General features: G+C 40.6%; 1 protein-coding gene across 1 annotated transcript in view; it reads left to right on the forward strand.

Annotated features, from left to right (window-relative positions):
* Positions 1-19,518, forward strand: part of LOC128661762 (kinesin-like protein KIFC3) — a 344,529-nt gene that overhangs the window by 89,663 nt on the left and 235,348 nt on the right. The window contains exons 4-5 of the mRNA XM_053715982.1: positions 5,370-5,634; positions 6,285-6,454. Of these exons, the coding sequence (XP_053571957.1) occupies positions 5,370-5,634; positions 6,285-6,454 (435 nt within the window). The remainder of the gene's footprint in view (positions 1-5,369; positions 5,635-6,284; positions 6,455-19,518) is intronic.

Raw genomic sequence — 19,518 nt, forward strand, 5'->3', positions numbered from 1 at the left:
CAGTATTCCCTCATGCAGAGCAATACTGACCCCTCACCTGTAATGTCAGAGACTAAATACAGTATTCCCTCATGCAGAGCAATACTGACCTCTCACCTGTAATATCAGAGACTAAATACAGTATTCCCTCATGCAGAGCAATACTGACCTCTCACCTGTAATGCCAGAGACTAAATACAGTATTCCCTCATGCAGAGCAATACTGACCCCTCACCTGTAATGTCAGAGACTAAATACAGTATTCCCTCATGCAGAGCAATACTGACCTCTCACCTGTAATATCAGAGACTAAATACAGTATTCCCTCATGCAGAGCAATACTGACCCCTCACCTGTAATGACAGAGACTAAATACAGTATTCCCTCATGCAGAGCAATACTGACCTCTCATCTGTAATGCCAGAGACTAAATACAGTATTCCCTCATGCAGAGCAATACTGACCTCTCACCTGTAATGACAAAGACTAAATACAGTATTCCCTCATGCAGAGCAATACTGACCTCTCACCTGTAATGACAGAGACTAAATACAGTATTCCCTCATGCAGAGCAATGCTGACCTCTCACCTGTAATGTCAGAGACTAAATACAGTATTCCCTCATGTAGAGCAATACTGACCTCTCACCTGTAATGTCAGAGACTAAATACATTATTTCCTCATGCAGAGCAATACTGACCCCTCATCTGTTATGACAGAGACTAAATACAGTATTCCCTCATGCAGAGCAATGCTGACCTCTCACCTGTAATGCCAGAGAATAAATACAGTATTCCCTCATGCAGAGCAATACTGACCCCTCACCTGTAATGACAAAGACTAAATACAGCATTCCCTCATGCAGAGCAATACTGGCCCCTCACCTGTAATGACAAAGACTAAATACAGTATGCCCTCATGCAGAGCAATACTGACCTCTCACCTGTAATGCCAGAGACTAAATACAGTATTCCCTCATGTAGAGCAATGCTGACCTCTCACCTGTAATGTCAGAGACTAAATACAGTATTCCCTCATGCAGAGCAATACTGACCTCTCACCTGTAATGTCAGAGACTAAATACAGTATTCCCTCATGCAGAGCAATACTGACCCCTTACCTGTAATATCAGAGACTAAATACAGTATTCCCTCATGCAGAGCAATGCTTACCTCTCACCTGTAATATCAGAGACTAAATACAGTATTCCCTCATGCAGAGCAATACTGACCCCTCACCTGTAATGCCAGAGACTAAATACACTATTCCCTCATGCAGAGCAATACTGACCTCTCACCTGTAATGTCAGAGACTAAATACAGTATTCCCTCATGCAGAGCAATACTGACCTCTCACCTGTAATGCCAGAGACTAAATACCGTATTCCCTCATGCAGAGCAATACTGACCCCTCAACTGTAATGTCAGAGACTAAATACAGTATTCCCTCATGCAGAGCAATACTGACCTCTCACCTGTAATGTCAGAGACTAAATACAGTATTCCCTCATGCAGAGCAATACTGACCCCTCACCTGTAATGACAAAGACTAAATACAGCATTCCCTCATGCAGTGCAATACTGACCTCTCACCTGTAATGCCAGAGAATAAATACAGTATTCCCTCATGCAGAGCAATACTGACCCCTAACCTGTAATGCCAGAGACTAAATACACTAATCCCTCATGTAGAGCAATACTGACCTCTCACCTGTAATGCCAGAGACTAAATACAGTATTCCCTCATGCAGAGCAATACTGACCCCTCACCTGTAATGTTAGAGACTAAATACAGTATTCCCTCATGCAGAGTAATACTGACCCCTCACCTGTAATGACAAAGACTAAATACAGTATTCCCTCATGCAGAGCAAAACTGACCTCTCACCTGTAATGCCAGATACTAAATACAGTATTCCCTCATGCAGAGCAATACTGACCCCTCACCTGTAATGCCAGAGACTAAATACACTATTCCCTCATGAAGAGCAATACTGACCTCTCACCTGTAATGTCAGAGACTAAATCAGTATTCCCTCATGCAGAGCAATACTGACCCCTCACCTGTAATGCCAGAGACTAAATACAGTATTCCCTCATGCAGAGCAATACTGACTCCTCACCTGTAATGCCAGAGACTAAATACAGTATTCCCTCATGCAGAGCAATACTGACCTCTCATCTGTAATGCCAGAGACTAAATACAGTATTCCCTCATGCAGAGCAATACTGACCCCTCACCTATAATGCCAGAGACTAAATACACTATTCCCTCATGCAGAGCAATACTGACCTCTCACCTGTAATGTCAGAGACTAAATACAGTATTCCCTCATGCAGAGCAATACTGACCCTCACCTGTAATGACAGAGACTAAATACAGTATTCCCTCATGCAGAGCAATACTGACCCTCACCTGTATTGTCAGAGACTAAATACAGTATTCCCTAATGCAGAGCAATACTGACCTCTCACCTGTAATGACAGAGACTAAATACAGTATTCCCTCATGCAGAGCAATACTGACCTCTCACCTGTAATGTCAGAGACTAAATACAGTATTCCCTCATGCAGAGCAATACTGACCTCTCACCTGTAATGCCAGAGACTAAATACAGTATTCCCTCATGCAGAGCAATACTGACCCCTCACCTGTAATGTCAGAGACTAAATACAGTATTCCCTCATGCAGAGCAATACTGACCCCTCACCTGTTATGACAGAGACTAAATACACTATTCCCTCATGCAGAGCAATACTGAACCCTCACCTGTAATGGCAGAGACTAAATACATTATTCCCTCATGCAGAGCAATACTGACCTCTCACCTGTATTGTCAGAGACTAAATACAGTATTCCTTCATGCAGAGCAATACTGACCCCTCACCTGTAATGCCAGAGACTAAATACAGTATTCCCTCATGCAGAGCAATACTGACCTCTCACCTGTAATGCCAGAGACTAAATACAGTATTCCCTCATGCAGAGCAATACTGACCCCTCACCTGTAATGTCAGAGACTAAATACAGTATTCCCTCATGCAGAGCAATACTGACCCCTCACCTGTTATGACAGAGACTAAATACACTATTCCCTCATGCAGAGCAATACTGAACCCTCACCTGTAATGTCAGAGACTAAATACATTATTCCCTCATGCAGAGCAATACTGACCTCTCACCTGTATTGTCAGAGACTAAATACAGTATTCCTTCATGCAGAGCAATACTGACCCCTCACCTGTAATGCCAGAGACTAAATACAGTATTCCCTCATGCAGAGCAATACTGACCCCTCACCTGTAATGTCAGAGACAAAATACACTATTCCCTCATGCAGATCAATACTGACCTCTCACCTGTAATGCCAGAGACTAAATACAGTATTCCCTCATGCAGAGCAATACTGACCCCTCACCTGTAATGCCAGAGACAAAATACACTATTCCCTCATGCAGAGCAATACTGACCTGTCACCTGTAATGCCAGAGACAAAATACACTATTCCCTCATGCAGAGCAATACTGACCCCTCACCTGTAATGCCAGAGACTAAATACAGTATTCCCTCATGCAGAGCAATACTGACCCCTCACCTGTAATGCCAGAGACTAAATACACTATTCCCTCATGAAGAGCAATACTGACCCCTCACCTGTAATGAAAGAGACTAAATACAGTATTCCCTCATGCAGAGCAATACTGACCCCTCACCTGTAATGTCAGAGACTAAATACAGTATTCCCTCATGCAGAGCAATACTGACTTCTCACCTGTAATGCCAGAGACTAAATACAGTATTCCCTCATGCAGAGCAATACTGACCTCTCACCTGTAATGTCAGAGACTAAATACAGTATTCCCTCATGCAGAGCAATACTGACCTCTCACCTGTAATGCCAGAGACTAAATACAGTATTCCCTCATGCAGAGCAATACTGACCTCTCAGCTGTAATGTCAGAGACTAAATACAGTATTCCCTCATACAGAGCAATACTGACCCCTCACCTGTAATGACAAAGACTAAATACAGTATTCCCTCATGCAGAGCAATACTGACCTCTCACCTGTAATGCCTGAGACTAAATACATTATTCCCTCATGCAGAGCAATACTGACCTCTCACCTGTAATGACAGAGACTAAATACAGTATTCCCTCATGCAGAGCAATACTGACCTCTCACCTGTAATGACAGAGACTAAATACAGTATTCCCTCATGCAGAACAATACTGACCCCTCACCTGTAATGCCAGAGACTAAATACAGTATTCCCTCATGCAGAGCAATACTGACCTCTCACCTGTAATGTCAGAGACTAAATACAGTATTCCCTCATGCAGAGCAATACTGACCTCTCACCTGTAATGTCAGAGACTAAATACAGTATTCCCTCATGCAGAGCAATACTGACCTCTCACCTGTAATGCCAGAGACTAAATACACTATTCCCTCATGCAGAGCAATACTGACCTCTCACCTGTAATGCCAGAGACTAAATACAGTATTCCCTCATGCAGAGCAATACTGTCCCCTCACCTGTAATGACAGAAACTAAATACAGTATTCCCTCATGCAGAGCAATACTGACCCCTCACCTGTAATGACAGAGACTAAATACAGTATTCCCTCATGCAGCGCAATACTGACCTCTCACCTGTAATGCAAGAGACTAAATACAGTATTCCCTCATGCAGAGCAATACTGACCTCTCACCTGTAATGCCAGAGACTAAATACAGTATTCCCTCATGCAGAGCAATACTGACCCCTCACTCAGACAACAGCCTATCATACTTACCACCCGCTGTAACTTCCCCTCACGCATGGTCCTCCCTCAGCTATTCTATCCCCTCCCACATCACATTAAATGTTCACACCCATGGACCTCATTACTGTAACCCACTAGAGCTAAATCCTAGCCCCCTACCCTGTGCTGCCCCAGTGGTGTCTGCTGGTTACACTACTCATCTTTAGCCTCTGATGGCCAATGCTGTGTCTCACATCACCAGCATGTAGTCTGTTTGCCCTCAGTAATGTTGTAGCTTTATGATCCACTTTAGGGTTCCCTGAGACCCTTAGATTTCAGTCACTCACCCCCCATATATATATCACTGTACCCCACCCAACCGTGCCTCCTCCTGCTCAAACCTATGCACCTATATGTTATTGTGACTGGGGACAGTGTGCTCATGTCCCCCCTCTATATGTCCCTAGCCCCCCTGCTCAGACTGATGCACCTATATAATGTAATTGTGTCTGGGGACAGTGTGCTCATGTCACCCCTCTATATATCCCAAGACAACCTCCCCCCTGCTCACACAGATGCACCTATATAATGTAATTGTCTTTTGGACAGTGTGCTCATGTCACCCCTCTGTATGTTCCCAGACAGCCTCCCCCCTGCTTACGGTGATGACCCACCTCATCTCCTTTCTGGAGCATTACTCACAGATGCAGCGGTTGCAGGGTCAGGCTCAGGAGTACAAGACCCTGCTGGGGCGAGAGGAGAGGAGACGCAGGAAGCAGATGCGGACACTGCGGGTGACCTATAGGCAGCGCATGAGAGATAAGCTGAGCCTTATCGAGAGTCTGGAAAATGTTATATGTGAGCAGCAGAATGTGATGGAGAGACTTCAGAATGGTGAGCACCAAAGTATGGGAACAGTGGAACAGTGAGCCTCATCCTATATAGCAACACTACAGGGCAGAGGGGGTCCCCTGTATATCAACACAACAGAGCAGAGATGTTTCACTCTATAGCAACAACACAGATCAGAGAGAGTCCCTCTGTATAGTAACACCTCAGGGCAGAAAGGGTCTTCCTATATAGCCACACCACAGGGCAGAGAGGGTCCCCCTGTATAGCAACACCACAGGGCAGAGAGGGTCCCCCTGTATAGCAACACCACAGGGCAGAGAAGGTCCCCCTGTGTAGTGACACCTCAGAGAAGTTAGGGTCCCCCTGTATAGAAACACCACATGGCAGAGAGGGTCCCCCTGTATAGCAACAATACAGGACAGAGAGTATCTCTCTGTATAGCAACACTCAAGGGCAGTGAGGGCACCCCTGTATAGGAACACCAGAGGGCAGATAGTATCTCTCTGTATAGCAACACCAGAGGGCAGAGAGGGCCCCTGTATAGCAACATCACAGTGCAGTGAGGATACCTTTGTATAGAAACACCACATGTGATGATCCCTCTGTATTGCAACACCACAGTGCGGTGAGGATCCCTCTGTATAGCATCACCTGTGGGCAGCATTGGTATCCTTATAGAACTAATTATATATTTTTTCTCTCAGAACCCCCCGGGCCTTCTCTCCCCCTTCTGGGTGTGCACAAGCTGGTAGATGCCATCAGTGTCCTGCAGGGGGAGAGGGCACGACTGAAGGAAGAGATTGGGGGACTGAAACAAGACATGGAAGATAATGACCTGGAAAAGCAGCAGCTGACTAGTAGCTTCCAGCAGCAGGTGAGATACAGAGCACCCCAGGGACTGATCAGTGAAATATTGATCCCCATTATATACTTTAGGAAATACATCACCACTTGTCAGCACGAGGTGCAGCCCACTTTTTTAGTATATATCAATAGACCGATAGACTGCGAGCCTGGCGAACCCAAACAGGCAATTTCTTATTGGCCAAAAGATGTTTTGAATATCAAGGCCCATTAAATAAAAACCTTCCAAACCTAGTGATAAATTTTCCTTGTCACAAGTTTTGGGGCCAAAACCAAAGTTTCAGTGTCATGTAGGACAACTGGACATCTGCACCAGACCTGCAAACAAAGTTCGGTGAGGCCATGCTAAAGCAATCAAGGTTTCTGATACTACCTTCTGCTCAGTCCTGGCTATCACTCTTGGTAACAAAACAAGAGGTGGAAAAATGTAGGCCAGACAAAACAACCAAGATGTGACTAGAGCATCCATAAACTCGGCATGTGGATCCCTAGACCTTGCAAAGTGTCTGGGGAGCTTGTTGTTCAAAGCCATCAGATCTACTTCAGAAATACCCCACAGGTCTACAATCTGACTGAAGACTTCCAGATGAAGAGACCAATTCTCTGGATGAAGAGATTGGTGACTGAGAAAATCTGCTTCCCAGTTGCTCACCTCAGGAATATGTAATACAAGAATTGCTCTCTGCCCAAGTCAGAATTCAGGAAACCTCCTTCATTACCAGGGCACAGAGTTCCTCCTTGATGATTGATGTAAGCCACTACGGTGACATTGTCTGTCTAGAAATGCAGATAAGTCTCTTCTTTCAGAAGAGGCCAGAACTGAAGGGCCATGAAAATTGCAGTTGAAGAATATGCATGCCAACTTTGCTTTTCGATGTGATGTGCTCTCTTTGACCCACAGACTGCACCCCAACCTGAAAGACTTGCATCTGTCAAGATCACGGTCCAATTTGGATGGACAAAAGATACTCCCAGAACAATGGACCGATAACTGATCTAACAGGAAAAGGATAGTTACTTTGGCATTCAGAAGAATCTTCTGAGCTAACTGAGTGTAATCCTTGCACCTTTTACTAAGCATACAAAGCAGAAGAGGCCTAATGTGAAACCAGGCAAAAGGTTTCTGCTATCATCAGTCCTAAACTTCCATACAAAGTGTTACAGGAGAAGGGACTGACTGAAGATGTACACAAACTGAGAGTAACTTCAGCCTTCTCTGTTCTGTAAAAGAAAGCGTCATCGAGATAGTCGATTATTACACCCAGAAAAGTCATCCTTGACTAAGTGGACAGAGAACTCTTTGGTAAGTTTACTTTCCAACCATGCTCTTTAAGAAACAACAAAAGTCTGTTGGTATGAGATACTGATAAATGTAAAGATGGAGCATGTACCAAGATGTCCAGGTAAGGAACCACTGAAACCCCCCAAGCTCTTATCACAGATAAGAGAGTCCCCAGAACCCTTGTAAAGATTCTGAGAGTGGTAGCCATACCAAAAGGAAGAGCAATTAACTAAAAATGCTTCACCAGGAAAGCAAGCCTTAGAAAACGATGATAATCCATTTGGATATGAATAGCATCCTTCGGATCTATAGAGGACATGAACTGCCCTTGTTGAACAAGAGGAAGAATCGTCCAAATAAAGTGGTTGCAATAAACCCCTGACCCTGTTCCAATTTTGGAATTGGAACTGTCACATCCATAGAATCCAGATCCAAAATAAACTGAAAAAAGGCTATTGCATTTACAGGAGTCTTATGAACATGAGACGGAAGGAACCTTCCCCTGGAGGGCCTTGATCTGAAACCTATTCTGTATCCTATGTAAATAATGTTCAGAACCCATGAATCTTGAACAGAATAAAACCAAGCCCCTGAAAAAAGGCGCAATGTGCCCCCCTACAAGAAGATCTGGATTGGGCGCCGTAACTTCATGCAAGCTTGGTTGTGGAAACAGGCTTTTTAGACTGTTAGGTCCTGTTCCAATTAAGGTTTGGATTCCAAGAAAAAACAGAAGAACCCTGTTTTTGGAATGAAGAGGATAAATTCTGGTTCTTAGATTGACAAAGAAAAAACAGTTAGACGCCCTAGATTTAATCTTAGACTTCTGGAATATCCTGAAGGAGAAAGGCTCCTTTCCCCTTATTCACTGTAGAAATAGTGTCATCCAGACCAGACCCAAAAATACCATGGGCAAGATTACATATACGGCAGCGCAACCTAATCCAACAGATAAACAATGGATAAACTGGCGATGTTCAGAAATGTGCGGAAATCACCCGTAAAAGTCTAACCCACCTCCCAAAAATAAACCAGGACACCTCAAAACCCCTATATCCACCATCCCCCCACATTGCAAAAGTGATTAACCCCTAAACCGCTATCCCCCCACAACGCAATATACCTAATAAACAGCTAGATTACGAGTATTGCGTTATGAATGAAAAAGCCTCATAACGCTGCTTTTTCACTACCGCTGCTATTACGAGTCTTGCAGGTATAGCTGTACCGCACACTTTTTTGGCCGTAACTGCACCTTTTAAAAAGTAATTTTTCAATGGGACTTCCATAGCGGCGGTATTACGAGTTTTGCCTGGGAGGCCAAAAAGTGAGTGGTACAGCCTATACCGTCAAGATCTGTACCGCCATCTTAAGTCAGTAGTTATGAGTTTTACATTACAAATCTGTAGCATAAAACTCATAACTAAAAAGTTACAAAGTACACTAACACCCATAAACTACCTATTAACCCCTAAAACCGAGGCCCTTCCGCAAAGCAAACACTATAATAAAATGATTAACCCCTAATCTGCCGCTCCGGACATCGCCGCCACTATAATAAACATATTAACCCCTAAACCGCCGCACTCTCGCATCGCAAACACTAGTTAAATACTATTAACCCCTAATCTGCCACCGCCAATGTCACTGCCGCCACTATACTAAAGTTATTAACCCCTAAACCTAACCCTAAGTCTAACCCTAATACCCCTAACTTTAATATAATTAAAATAAATGTAAATAAAAATTACTATCATTAACTAAATAATTCCTTTATTTTTATTTCACAGCTAAGTTTGTATTTATTTTAACTAGGTAGACTAGTTAGTAAATAGTTATTAACTATTTACTAACTACCTAGTAAAAATAAATACAAATTTACCTGTAAAATAAAACCTAACCTGTCTTACACCAACAGCTAACATTACAATTAAATAAATGACATTAATTAAATACAATTAACTAAATTACAAAAAAATAAACACTTAATTACACAAAATAAAAAAGAAATGATCAAATATTTAAACTAATTACACCTAATCTAATAGCCCTATCAAAACAAAAAAGCCCCCCCCCCAAAAAAAAACTAAAAAAAAAACTAGCCTAAACTAAACTGTAAATAACCCTTAAAATGGCCTTTTGCAGGGCGTTGCCCCAAAGAAATCAGCTCTTTTACCTGTAAAAAAAAAATGCAAACAACTCCCCAACAGTAAAACCCACCACCCACACATCCAAACCCCCCAAATAAAATCCTATCTAAAAAAACCTAAGCTCCCCATTGCCCTGAAAAGGGCATTTGGATGGGCATTGCCCTTAAAAGGGCATTTAGCTCTTTTTTGCTGCCCAAAACCCTAAGCTAAAAATAAAACCCACCCAAAAACCCTTAAAAAAAACTTAACACTAACCCCCGAAGATCCACTTACAGTTTTTGAAGACCGGACATCCATCCTCAACGAAGCTGGGAGAAGTCTTTATCCTAGCAGACAGAAGTCCTCAACGAAGCCGGGAGAAGTCTTCATCCAAGCGGCAAGAAATCGTCCTCCAGGCAGGCAGAAGTCTTCATCCAGACAGCATCTTCTATCTTCATCTCCGACACGGAGCAGCTCCATCTTCCATACATCCGGTGCAGAGCATCCTCTTCTTTCAATGGCTCTTGAAGAATGAAGTTTCCTTTAAATAACGTCATCCAAGATCAGCCTATCGGAATTAAAGGTGAAAAAAATCCTATTGGCTGATGCAATCAGCCAATAGGATTGAGCTTGCATTCTATTGGCTGTTCCAATCAGCCAATAGAATGTGAGCTCAATCCTATTGGCTGATTACATCAGCTAATAGGATTTTTTCACCTTTAATTCCGATTGGCTGATAGAATTCTATCAGCCAATCGGAATTCAAGGGACGCCATCTTGGATGATGTCATTTAAACAAACCTTCATTCTTCAAGAACCATCGAAAGAAGAGGATGCTCCTTGCCGGATGTCTTGAAGATGGAGCCGCTCCGCGTCGGAAAGATGAAGATAGAAGATGCTGTCTGGATGAAGACTTCTGCCCACCTGGAGGACGACTTCTTGCCACATGGATGAAGACTTCTCCCGGCTTGATGAGGATGGATGTCCAGTCTTCAAAAAAAAGTGGATCTTCGGGGGTTAGTGTTAGGTTTTATTAAGGGTTTATTGGGTGGGTTTTATTTTTAGCTTAGGGGTTTGGGCACAGAAAAAAAGCTAAATGCCCTTTTAGGGCAATGTCCATCCAAATGCCTTTTCAGGGCAATGGGGAGCTTAGGTTTTTTAGATAGGATTTTATTTGGGGGGTTGGTTGTGTGGGTGGTGGGTTTTACTGTTGGGGGGTTGTTTGTATTTGTTTTACAGGTAAAAGAGCTGATTTCTTTGGGACAATGCCCCGCAAAAGGCCCTTTTAAGGGCTATTGGCAGTTTAGTTTAGGCTAGGGTTTTTTTTTATTTTTTTTTGGGGGGGGGGGCTTTTTTATTTTGATAGGGCTATTAGATTAGGTGTAATTAGTTTAAATATTTGATAATTTCTTTTTTATTTTGTGTAATTTAGTGTTTATTTTTTTTTTATTTAGTTAATTGTATTTAATTAATGTAATTTATTTAAATGTAGTGTAAGGTTAGGTGTTAGTGTAAGACAGGTTAGGTTTTATTTTACAGGTACTTTTGTATTTATTTTAGCTAGGTAGTTATTAAATAGTTAATAACTATTTACTAACTAGTCTACTTAAAATAAATACAAACTTGCCTGTAAAATAAAAATAAACCCTAAGCTAGATACAATGTATCTATTAGTTATATTGTAGCTAGCTTAGGGTTTATTTTATAGGTAAGTATTTAGTTTTAAATAGGAATTATTTAGTTAATTATAGTAATTTTTATTTAGATTTATTTTAATTATATTAAAGTTAGGGGTGTTAGGGTTAGACTTAGGGTTAGGTTTAGGGGTTAATATATTTATTTAGTGTTAGTGATGTGGGAGGCCAGAGGTTTAGCGGTTAATAACTTTAGTATAGTGGCGGCGGCGACGTTGGGGGCAGCAGATTAGGGGTTAATAAGTGTAGGTGGGTGTCAGCGATATTGGGGGCGGCAGATTAGGGGTTAATAAATTTATGTAGGTGGCGGCGACATTGGGGGCGGCAGATTAGGGGTTAATAAATTTATGTAGGTGGCGGCGATATTGGGGGCGGCAGATTAGGGGTTAATAAGTGTAATGTAGGTAGCGGCGATGTCGGGGGCGGCAGATTAGGGGTGTTTAGACTTGGGGCTTATTTTAGGATTTTAGGTGTAAACATACATTTTCTTTCCCCATAGGAATCAATGGGGCTGCGTTACGGAGCTTTATGCTCCTTTATTGCAGGGGTTAGGCTTTTTTTTAGCCGGCTCTCCCCATGGATGTCTATGGGGAAATCGTGCACGAGCATGTAAAACCAGCTCAAAGCAGCGCTGGTATTTGTGTGCGGTATGGAGCTCAATGCTGCAATATTGCCTGCTAACGCCTTTTTTTTGCCAACCTGTAATAGCAGCGCTATTAAAGGTGAGCGGTGGAAATAACTTGCAAATTATTACCGAGCCGCTCATAACGCAAAACTCGTAATCTGGCCGAAAGTGATTAACCCCTGATCCGTCAACCCCCACATCCCAAAGTACCTAATAAATGTATTAACCCCTAATCTGCCATCCCCCGACATTGCAAAGTACGTAATAAATGTATAACCCCTTTATCCGCCATCCCCCCACATCGCAAATTATCTAATTAACCTATTAACCCCTAAACTGCCACCCCCCACAATGCAAAGTATTAATCTAATCACTAAGGCCCTAACCTAACACCCCCTAAATTAACCCCAATTACATCAAAAGAACTAAGATTAAAATTTAAAAAAATCTAATATTACAAAAAATAATTTTTTTTAGACTAGTCTCATACTACAGTATTAATTATACAAAATCTGACATTTTTAAGGCGACATTATCCTCTGACACTATTCAGCATATTATGGTCACGTGCCCCTTTAGATTATAAAACAAGAAACTGAAATATCTGGGTATTTATCTAGAAAATTCTGATTTATTTAACTATAATTATACACCCTTATACAGCAACATTATTGCAGATCTATGGAGGTGGTGATCCAAACAAATGTCTTGGTTAGTCAGAATCTATAGCATAAAGATGAATGTTTTAGCACAAATATTATATGTTTTACAAGCATGACGTATTCCTCTTACCCCTACGTTTGTACAACTACAATGGCAAATATTTCATTTATATCGACTAAAAGACATGCCATAATAAATAAGAAAATAATGACACTACCCACTCACTCAGGAGGACTGGGAGTTCCAGATTTACAAAAATACAGAATAGCAATATTTCTGCAGAGAATTGTAGATTGGTTTCATAGCCTAGATCTGAAAATGTGGGTGGAAATAGAACATAACATATCAAAGTCAGAACATTTGCGGGCACAATGCTGGGCTACCAAATACATAAACCCATTACATACCTCTGATAACAGACTAATAAAAGAAACTCACTTTATTTGGGAGAAAGCTGTAATGGAATTCCCATATCTCTCCTCTCAATACTCAACACTTACCCTTGTCACCGACAACCAAGAGTTCCTACCAGGCCTCGGTTACATTAGAAAAGCCTTACAAGACAAATATAGATCAATACATATATTCCACTAGACAACCGAAACAACTACTAACACTCAAAAAGAGTTGTCAGAAGAGGGCTGGATTTAAGCACAGCACACTATTTATTCAGGTCTGAAGAAGGGGTGAATGCCCCGAAACGTCACTGCCTAATAAATAGTGTGCTGTGCTTAAATCCAGCCCTCTTTTGAAACCTGTTGTGGACATATCTGCCTGAGGATCCGGTCCTGTACTGCGGCTGTGTTGTGTACTTGGTGCACGAATTTACTTACTTGAATGTAAGTTTTTATGTTGAATATTTTTACTTGTTGTGACAAATAAATAATTCAAGGCTTCTTGCGCTTCTTGTACTCCTTTGCCCATATTTAACGAAATGCTAAGCTTAGAGGAATATCATTATCTAAAAACCAGACACAGCACAACAGACCAGAATATTATGCTTTATTGGGAGTCTCATATTGTTTCAAAATTCCCAAAATGCTAAACACTTTAAAGAAAATAAATGTTATTATGAATGGATCAAAGCTTCTTCAAGAGATTGTAAATAAAGTGCTCACAGTTTTGATACCATAACCTTAATGGACTTTATCTTGGGGGAGTTACATACTGTTATTGTTAATTGATATAAATATAAATGCTGTTGATACCATATTTATGTTCTTTTTATGTTTATCACTCACATTCTTATCATTTGTTAATACAACTCAAAAAAATGTTATGACCAATAATTGTGAACCCACTTGTTTTGATATATATTTTTTGTATATTGTATGAAGATGTACCACATGCAATGTATAAGTTCTAACTGGTCAATAAAGAACAAATAAAGAAATAATAATCTAAAATTACAAAAAATATATAAACGAAACTAACCAAAATATTTTTTTTTTAAACCTAATCTAAACACCCCTATAAAATAAAAAAAAGCTACCCCAAAATAAAAACACCTTCTAATCTAAGAATAAACTACCAATAGCCCTTAAAAGGACATTTTGTAGGGCATTGCCCTGAAGCAATCAGCTCTTTTACATAAAATAAATAAATTAACCCCTAAGTAAACCCCCCATCCAACAGTAAAAATCCCCACCTAACCCCCAAAATAAAAACCTAAGCTACCCATTGCCCCATAAGGGGCATTTGTATGGGCATTGCCCTTAAAATGGCAATCAGCTCTTTAGTGCCCATTAAAAATAAAATAATCCCTAATTTAAACCCCCCCAAAGCCCCCCAAAAAACTAACTCTAACCCGACATATGTACTCACCATTCCTGAAGTCCGGTGGTGAAGGTCTTCTTCCAGGCGGCTCCAACTTCACCCATCATTGGACCATCTTCTTTCTTTTTTGCCAGAGGTGCGTAGCAGTCTTCGCTGATGCGCGGATCCGGAGCGCTGGTCCTCCTCAGTGGCGGCAGTCTTCAGGGACGTGGAGGTCCTCTTCATGCGATCGTCCACCGGCACACTGAAGATTGCATGAAGAGAACCTCCACGTCGCTGAAGACCGCCAATGGGGAAGAGAACCACCTCTCAGCACCTCCAGGAAGAAGACAGAAGATGGTCCCACGATGGATGAAGATGGCTCCACCTGGATGAAGACTTTTCAGCATCTTGAAGAATAAAGATGTCCGGACTTCAGGAATGATGAATACAATTTTTGGGGTTAGTGTTAGTTTTTTTTTCGATTATGGCTTTTTTATTTTCGGGAGTTGGGTTGGTGAGGGGGTTGTAATGTTAGGCGGTAATTTATAATTTTTTAGGGAAAAGAGCTGTTTTCTTTAGGGCAATGCCCTACACAAATGGCCCTTTTAAGGGCTATTGGTAGTTTAGTCTTAGATTATATTTTGTTTTGTTTTTATTTTGGGGTAGCTTTTTTTTAGATTAGGTTTATTTGATTTTATTTTGGATAAGTTTGTTTATTTTTTTTCAGTAATTTTAGATTTTTTTATTTTTTGTAATATTAGATTTTTTTTTAATTTTTTGTTATTATTTTTATTTTTAATGTTAAATTAGGATTATATTTGATTTTGTATTTTAATTTAATTTATTAGTAAGATAGTCTTTTTTATTTTATGTAATTGGGATTAATTTAGGGGTTGTTAGTTTAGGGGACTTAGTGATTAGATGAATACTTTGTGTTGTGGGGGATGGCGGTTTAGAAGTTAATAGTGTTGATAGGTATATTGCATTGTAGGGGGTTCATGGATTAGGGGTTAATACATTTTATTAGTTATTGCGGTGGGGGGATGGCGGTTTAGAGGTACATATTGCGCATGCCTTAGGTGTTTGTTAAGACTTCCAGGGAGTTACGGTGCTCATATACTCAGCGCAAGGCTTGCTGCGCCTGCCTATGTGTGGCGAATTGAATATGGAGTAAAATTTCTCAATTTTTGCCGCATAAGTCCTTGCGCTGAACATGTGATATCTACTTGTGACGCCGTTTCTATGTTAGTTTATGGGAATACAAATAGAGGGCGACGGTTGAAATATACCATATATGTAATCGAAACATCCAACAAAAAAAACAGACGCCGGTAACACCACATGTGATTGAGCCCTATGTCAGCAGACCATGATTTCAACCACCAGGCCCTCCTAGTCAGAACTGGTAGTGCCATATTTTAGCATTGACCTAAATAATATCAACAGCAGCAAATGAAAACATTAGCTGTCCTCAAGAGTTTTAATTGATTAGAAAACTCTTCACCAGCAGACTAATCAGAGAACTGTTTAAATAAACCCTCACACAAAGGGTAGAATATGCAGCTATGCAAGCAATTTTAATGGCTGGTCTAAAAAGAAAACTTGCTTGCAAAAAAAAGGCCTATGGAAAGACTTAATGTCCTATCCATAGCGACTCTAAAAGAGCTAATACCCGCAAGAGGAATAATAGTACGTTTAGCAAAAGTAAAAATAGCCCCATTCACCTTAAGAATAGTTTCCCAAAGCTCTAAATTGGAAGCAAGCAAATGAAGCATCCTTTCAAATCTTTGAGCAGGACACAAAGTTATACCAGACTTGGACCACTCTTTAAATTATCTCAGAGATAGCATCTGGAACCAGTAATACTTTAGGTGACTTAACAGAGGTTTTAAAAATGAAATACAGCTGTTTAATAGACTTATTATCAGAAACCTTATTTTTTTAAGGTTGAACACCTTTGTTCTCTTTTAAGAGAAGTTTTATCTATCTTAGGGGCTCAGGATTCTCTTTCCTAATCAGAGAATGACTCCTGATCATCTGAAAACACTTCACCCTCAAAGAATAGCTCAGAAAAAACAGGACCTGAAATATATAGCTTAACAGATTAAAGCTTACACAAATCAGATAAGCCAGAAGAGGATTTAACATCAACCATCTTCTTACACTTGGAGGGGGCATGGCAAACAACACCCCAGATATAGTAGAGCATACAAAATCTTTAAATCCTGAAGCAGGTAACAGTACATAGCAGTACATCAAAATACGAACAATGATTTAAAAATAACAATAACAAGAACTCCCCACTCCCAAGATACCTGTATAAAGGTAATTCTGGAACCCCACCTCAACATCCTCCTAAAGATGAGAATAATAAAGGGCAGGAGCCTGGTAGGTAAAATCCAGGGATATGGGCCAAGATATAGAAATTGCTTATATTTGGGTGATAATTTCTAGTTATCTTAGCCCCCCTGTTAATACTTACCAGTGAGAAGAATAAAAAGTAATGTCCTAAAAATATGTGGGAAAGAAAAAAACACAGAAGACTCGAATGTACTGCAAAAGACATAACAAGATCTTATTGAGATAAAACAGAAGACAAAATGTTGCAACCACATTAGGCAGAAGCCGAGTGACAGACATCAAGCTTGAATTGAGAAACAAAAGTATGATAGGATTTCCAAATACCTGCATGTCACATTTCATCAGGAGTAGCATCTGCTTCTAGAGCCTAGGAAGCTGCAAATTACCTAGTTGTTAGAGGTCCTCTCAGGGCAAGGATACAACTTATAACTGACCAGTATCCACCTGGAACTTAATAATTCACAATGCAAGGCTTTGGAGAGCAAATTAAGACACACACAAAATAATTAGTCTATGTCTGCTCTGTTTATTTTTAGCAGGGCGGCGTTTATATAGTATATGTCATGGAAACCACCATGACCTGGGCTCCTGGAGGAGCTTGGGGGCCAGCCTCCTCCATATGGATTATGGACTCTGGCATTATGTTTTAGTCAACCTGTGCCCATTATAGGTACAGGGCGTGAATCCAACAGTACTGAAGGGGTTAACTCTCTCCTCGTTCAGTTTTTGAGAGACTGTATTTTCTGATACAGGTTTCCTGACATCAGCTATTGTTTGCTGTAATTAGGTTTAGGTGATAAGCTTTCACCTTGTTTAATCACCTCCAGAGTCCAGACTGCTAGGCGCCAGGAAGGAATCCATTGTTTTCTTGTGTTTGATTGTTTATGTAATGTAATTTTCTCCTGGGACTTGTAAAGTGTGTCATACCTGTCTAGGGGGAAGGTTTTTGTGTATAAATACTATGTTGTTTTGTAAATAAATTCAGTCCTGCTTTACTACAACATTGGTCCTGTCTGATGCTTGAGTTAAATTTGCTATTTGAAGTTCTTGGTCCTACCCTAATATCTACTGGTTCTGCCTGGTAACCCGAGAGGTTTGGGCTGAAATTACTGGTACTCTGGTTCCAGAGTGGATGAAGCTGTTTTCTGACATATGCACCCAGTCAGGGTGCAGGTGGTCTGTCACAGTATACATAACATAGATTGTAAATGGACACAGAGGGGTTTCTTACACGCCCATTATTGCAACATAATTAGTGGAAAGTTACAGAACTTTAGACATAAGATTGTTTATGTAAAGAGCCAAAAACTGTAAAACGCTGACCTCTTTAAAATATAAGACTGGTTAAAATGAGACTATGTTTATGCTAGAAAAGCCATGGTTATGCTTAGCAACCAGATAAAAATGTTATTCTTTAAGAACAGATGTCAGCAGACTAAGTTTGACAAAAAACACAGTTAAGTATTAGTTCAGAATGGCTATATATAGAAAATGGAGGCAGGTTGGTTATACATTCTTATACTAGTAGAATGTGCCTTAAGCCCCTCTGGTAATGATTCACCTGTTTGTTGTAGACCCTGGTAAAAGCTTGTGCAATCCAGCTGGAAATGTTAGATTTTGTAGAAGCTTGACCTTGCCAAAGACCTTCTGTAATAACAAATATATGATTGGTCTTACAAATACTCTGAGTTCTTTTAACATATTATGTGAAGGCAACGCACCACATCCAATCGATACAAGGGTTTCCATCTGCAAAATACCTTGATCTATATGAAATTCTGAAACAACCTTTGGAAGAAATTCAGGCACAGCCCTGAAGACAACCTTATCTTGATGAAAAGCTATAAAGGGATCTTTGGTAGAAAGAGCTTAAAGTTTAGAAACACATCTAGTAGATGTGATGGCTACCAGAAAAATAGTTTTCAGGGTAAGAAACCAAAAATAAATTTTCCTGTAGAACTTTAAAGGCTGACTCCATCAAGGCATCCAACATTAATGGAAGATCCCAGGAAGGCACAGAAGGTTTACTCGAAGGGCGGATATGGGCCAATGCTTTTTAAAAATTGGATAATTAAAGTTTCTTGCACTCACTTAACTCCTGATATTGTTGAAATAGGTAAGACTTAAAGTAAGACTTGCAGCAAGTCCCTGAAGAAAACCATCATGTAATAAATCAAGCAAATGAGACAAGCCAAAAGATGCCATAGATGCATTATGCTGAAGCATCCAGGAAAAAAAGGTGTCCCAAATTCTGCATTATATTTTGGAGGTAGATCCTTTCCTCACTTGCAAAAGGGTTTGAATAATAGGATGTAAGATATTCAACTGTTGAAGCCTGGCGACCTCAGCAAATATGTCATTAATCTGAACTGTTAAGGATCTGGATTGACCAATGGCCCCTGAACCAACATTTCTCAAATAACTGGAAGGAACCAAGGTGGATGAATTGCCAGTCTCTGAACAAGTGGAAATCATGGCCTTTGGGGCCAGAAGGGAAAATCACTAGGAAAGTGGCTACCTCCTTCTGAACTTTTTTCAGCAAGTAAGGGATTAGAGGAATTTGAG

This window comes from Bombina bombina, chromosome 5, assembly GCF_027579735.1.
Source record: "Bombina bombina isolate aBomBom1 chromosome 5, aBomBom1.pri, whole genome shotgun sequence".
NCBI classification, from domain to species: domain Eukaryota; kingdom Metazoa; phylum Chordata; class Amphibia; order Anura; family Bombinatoridae; genus Bombina; species Bombina bombina.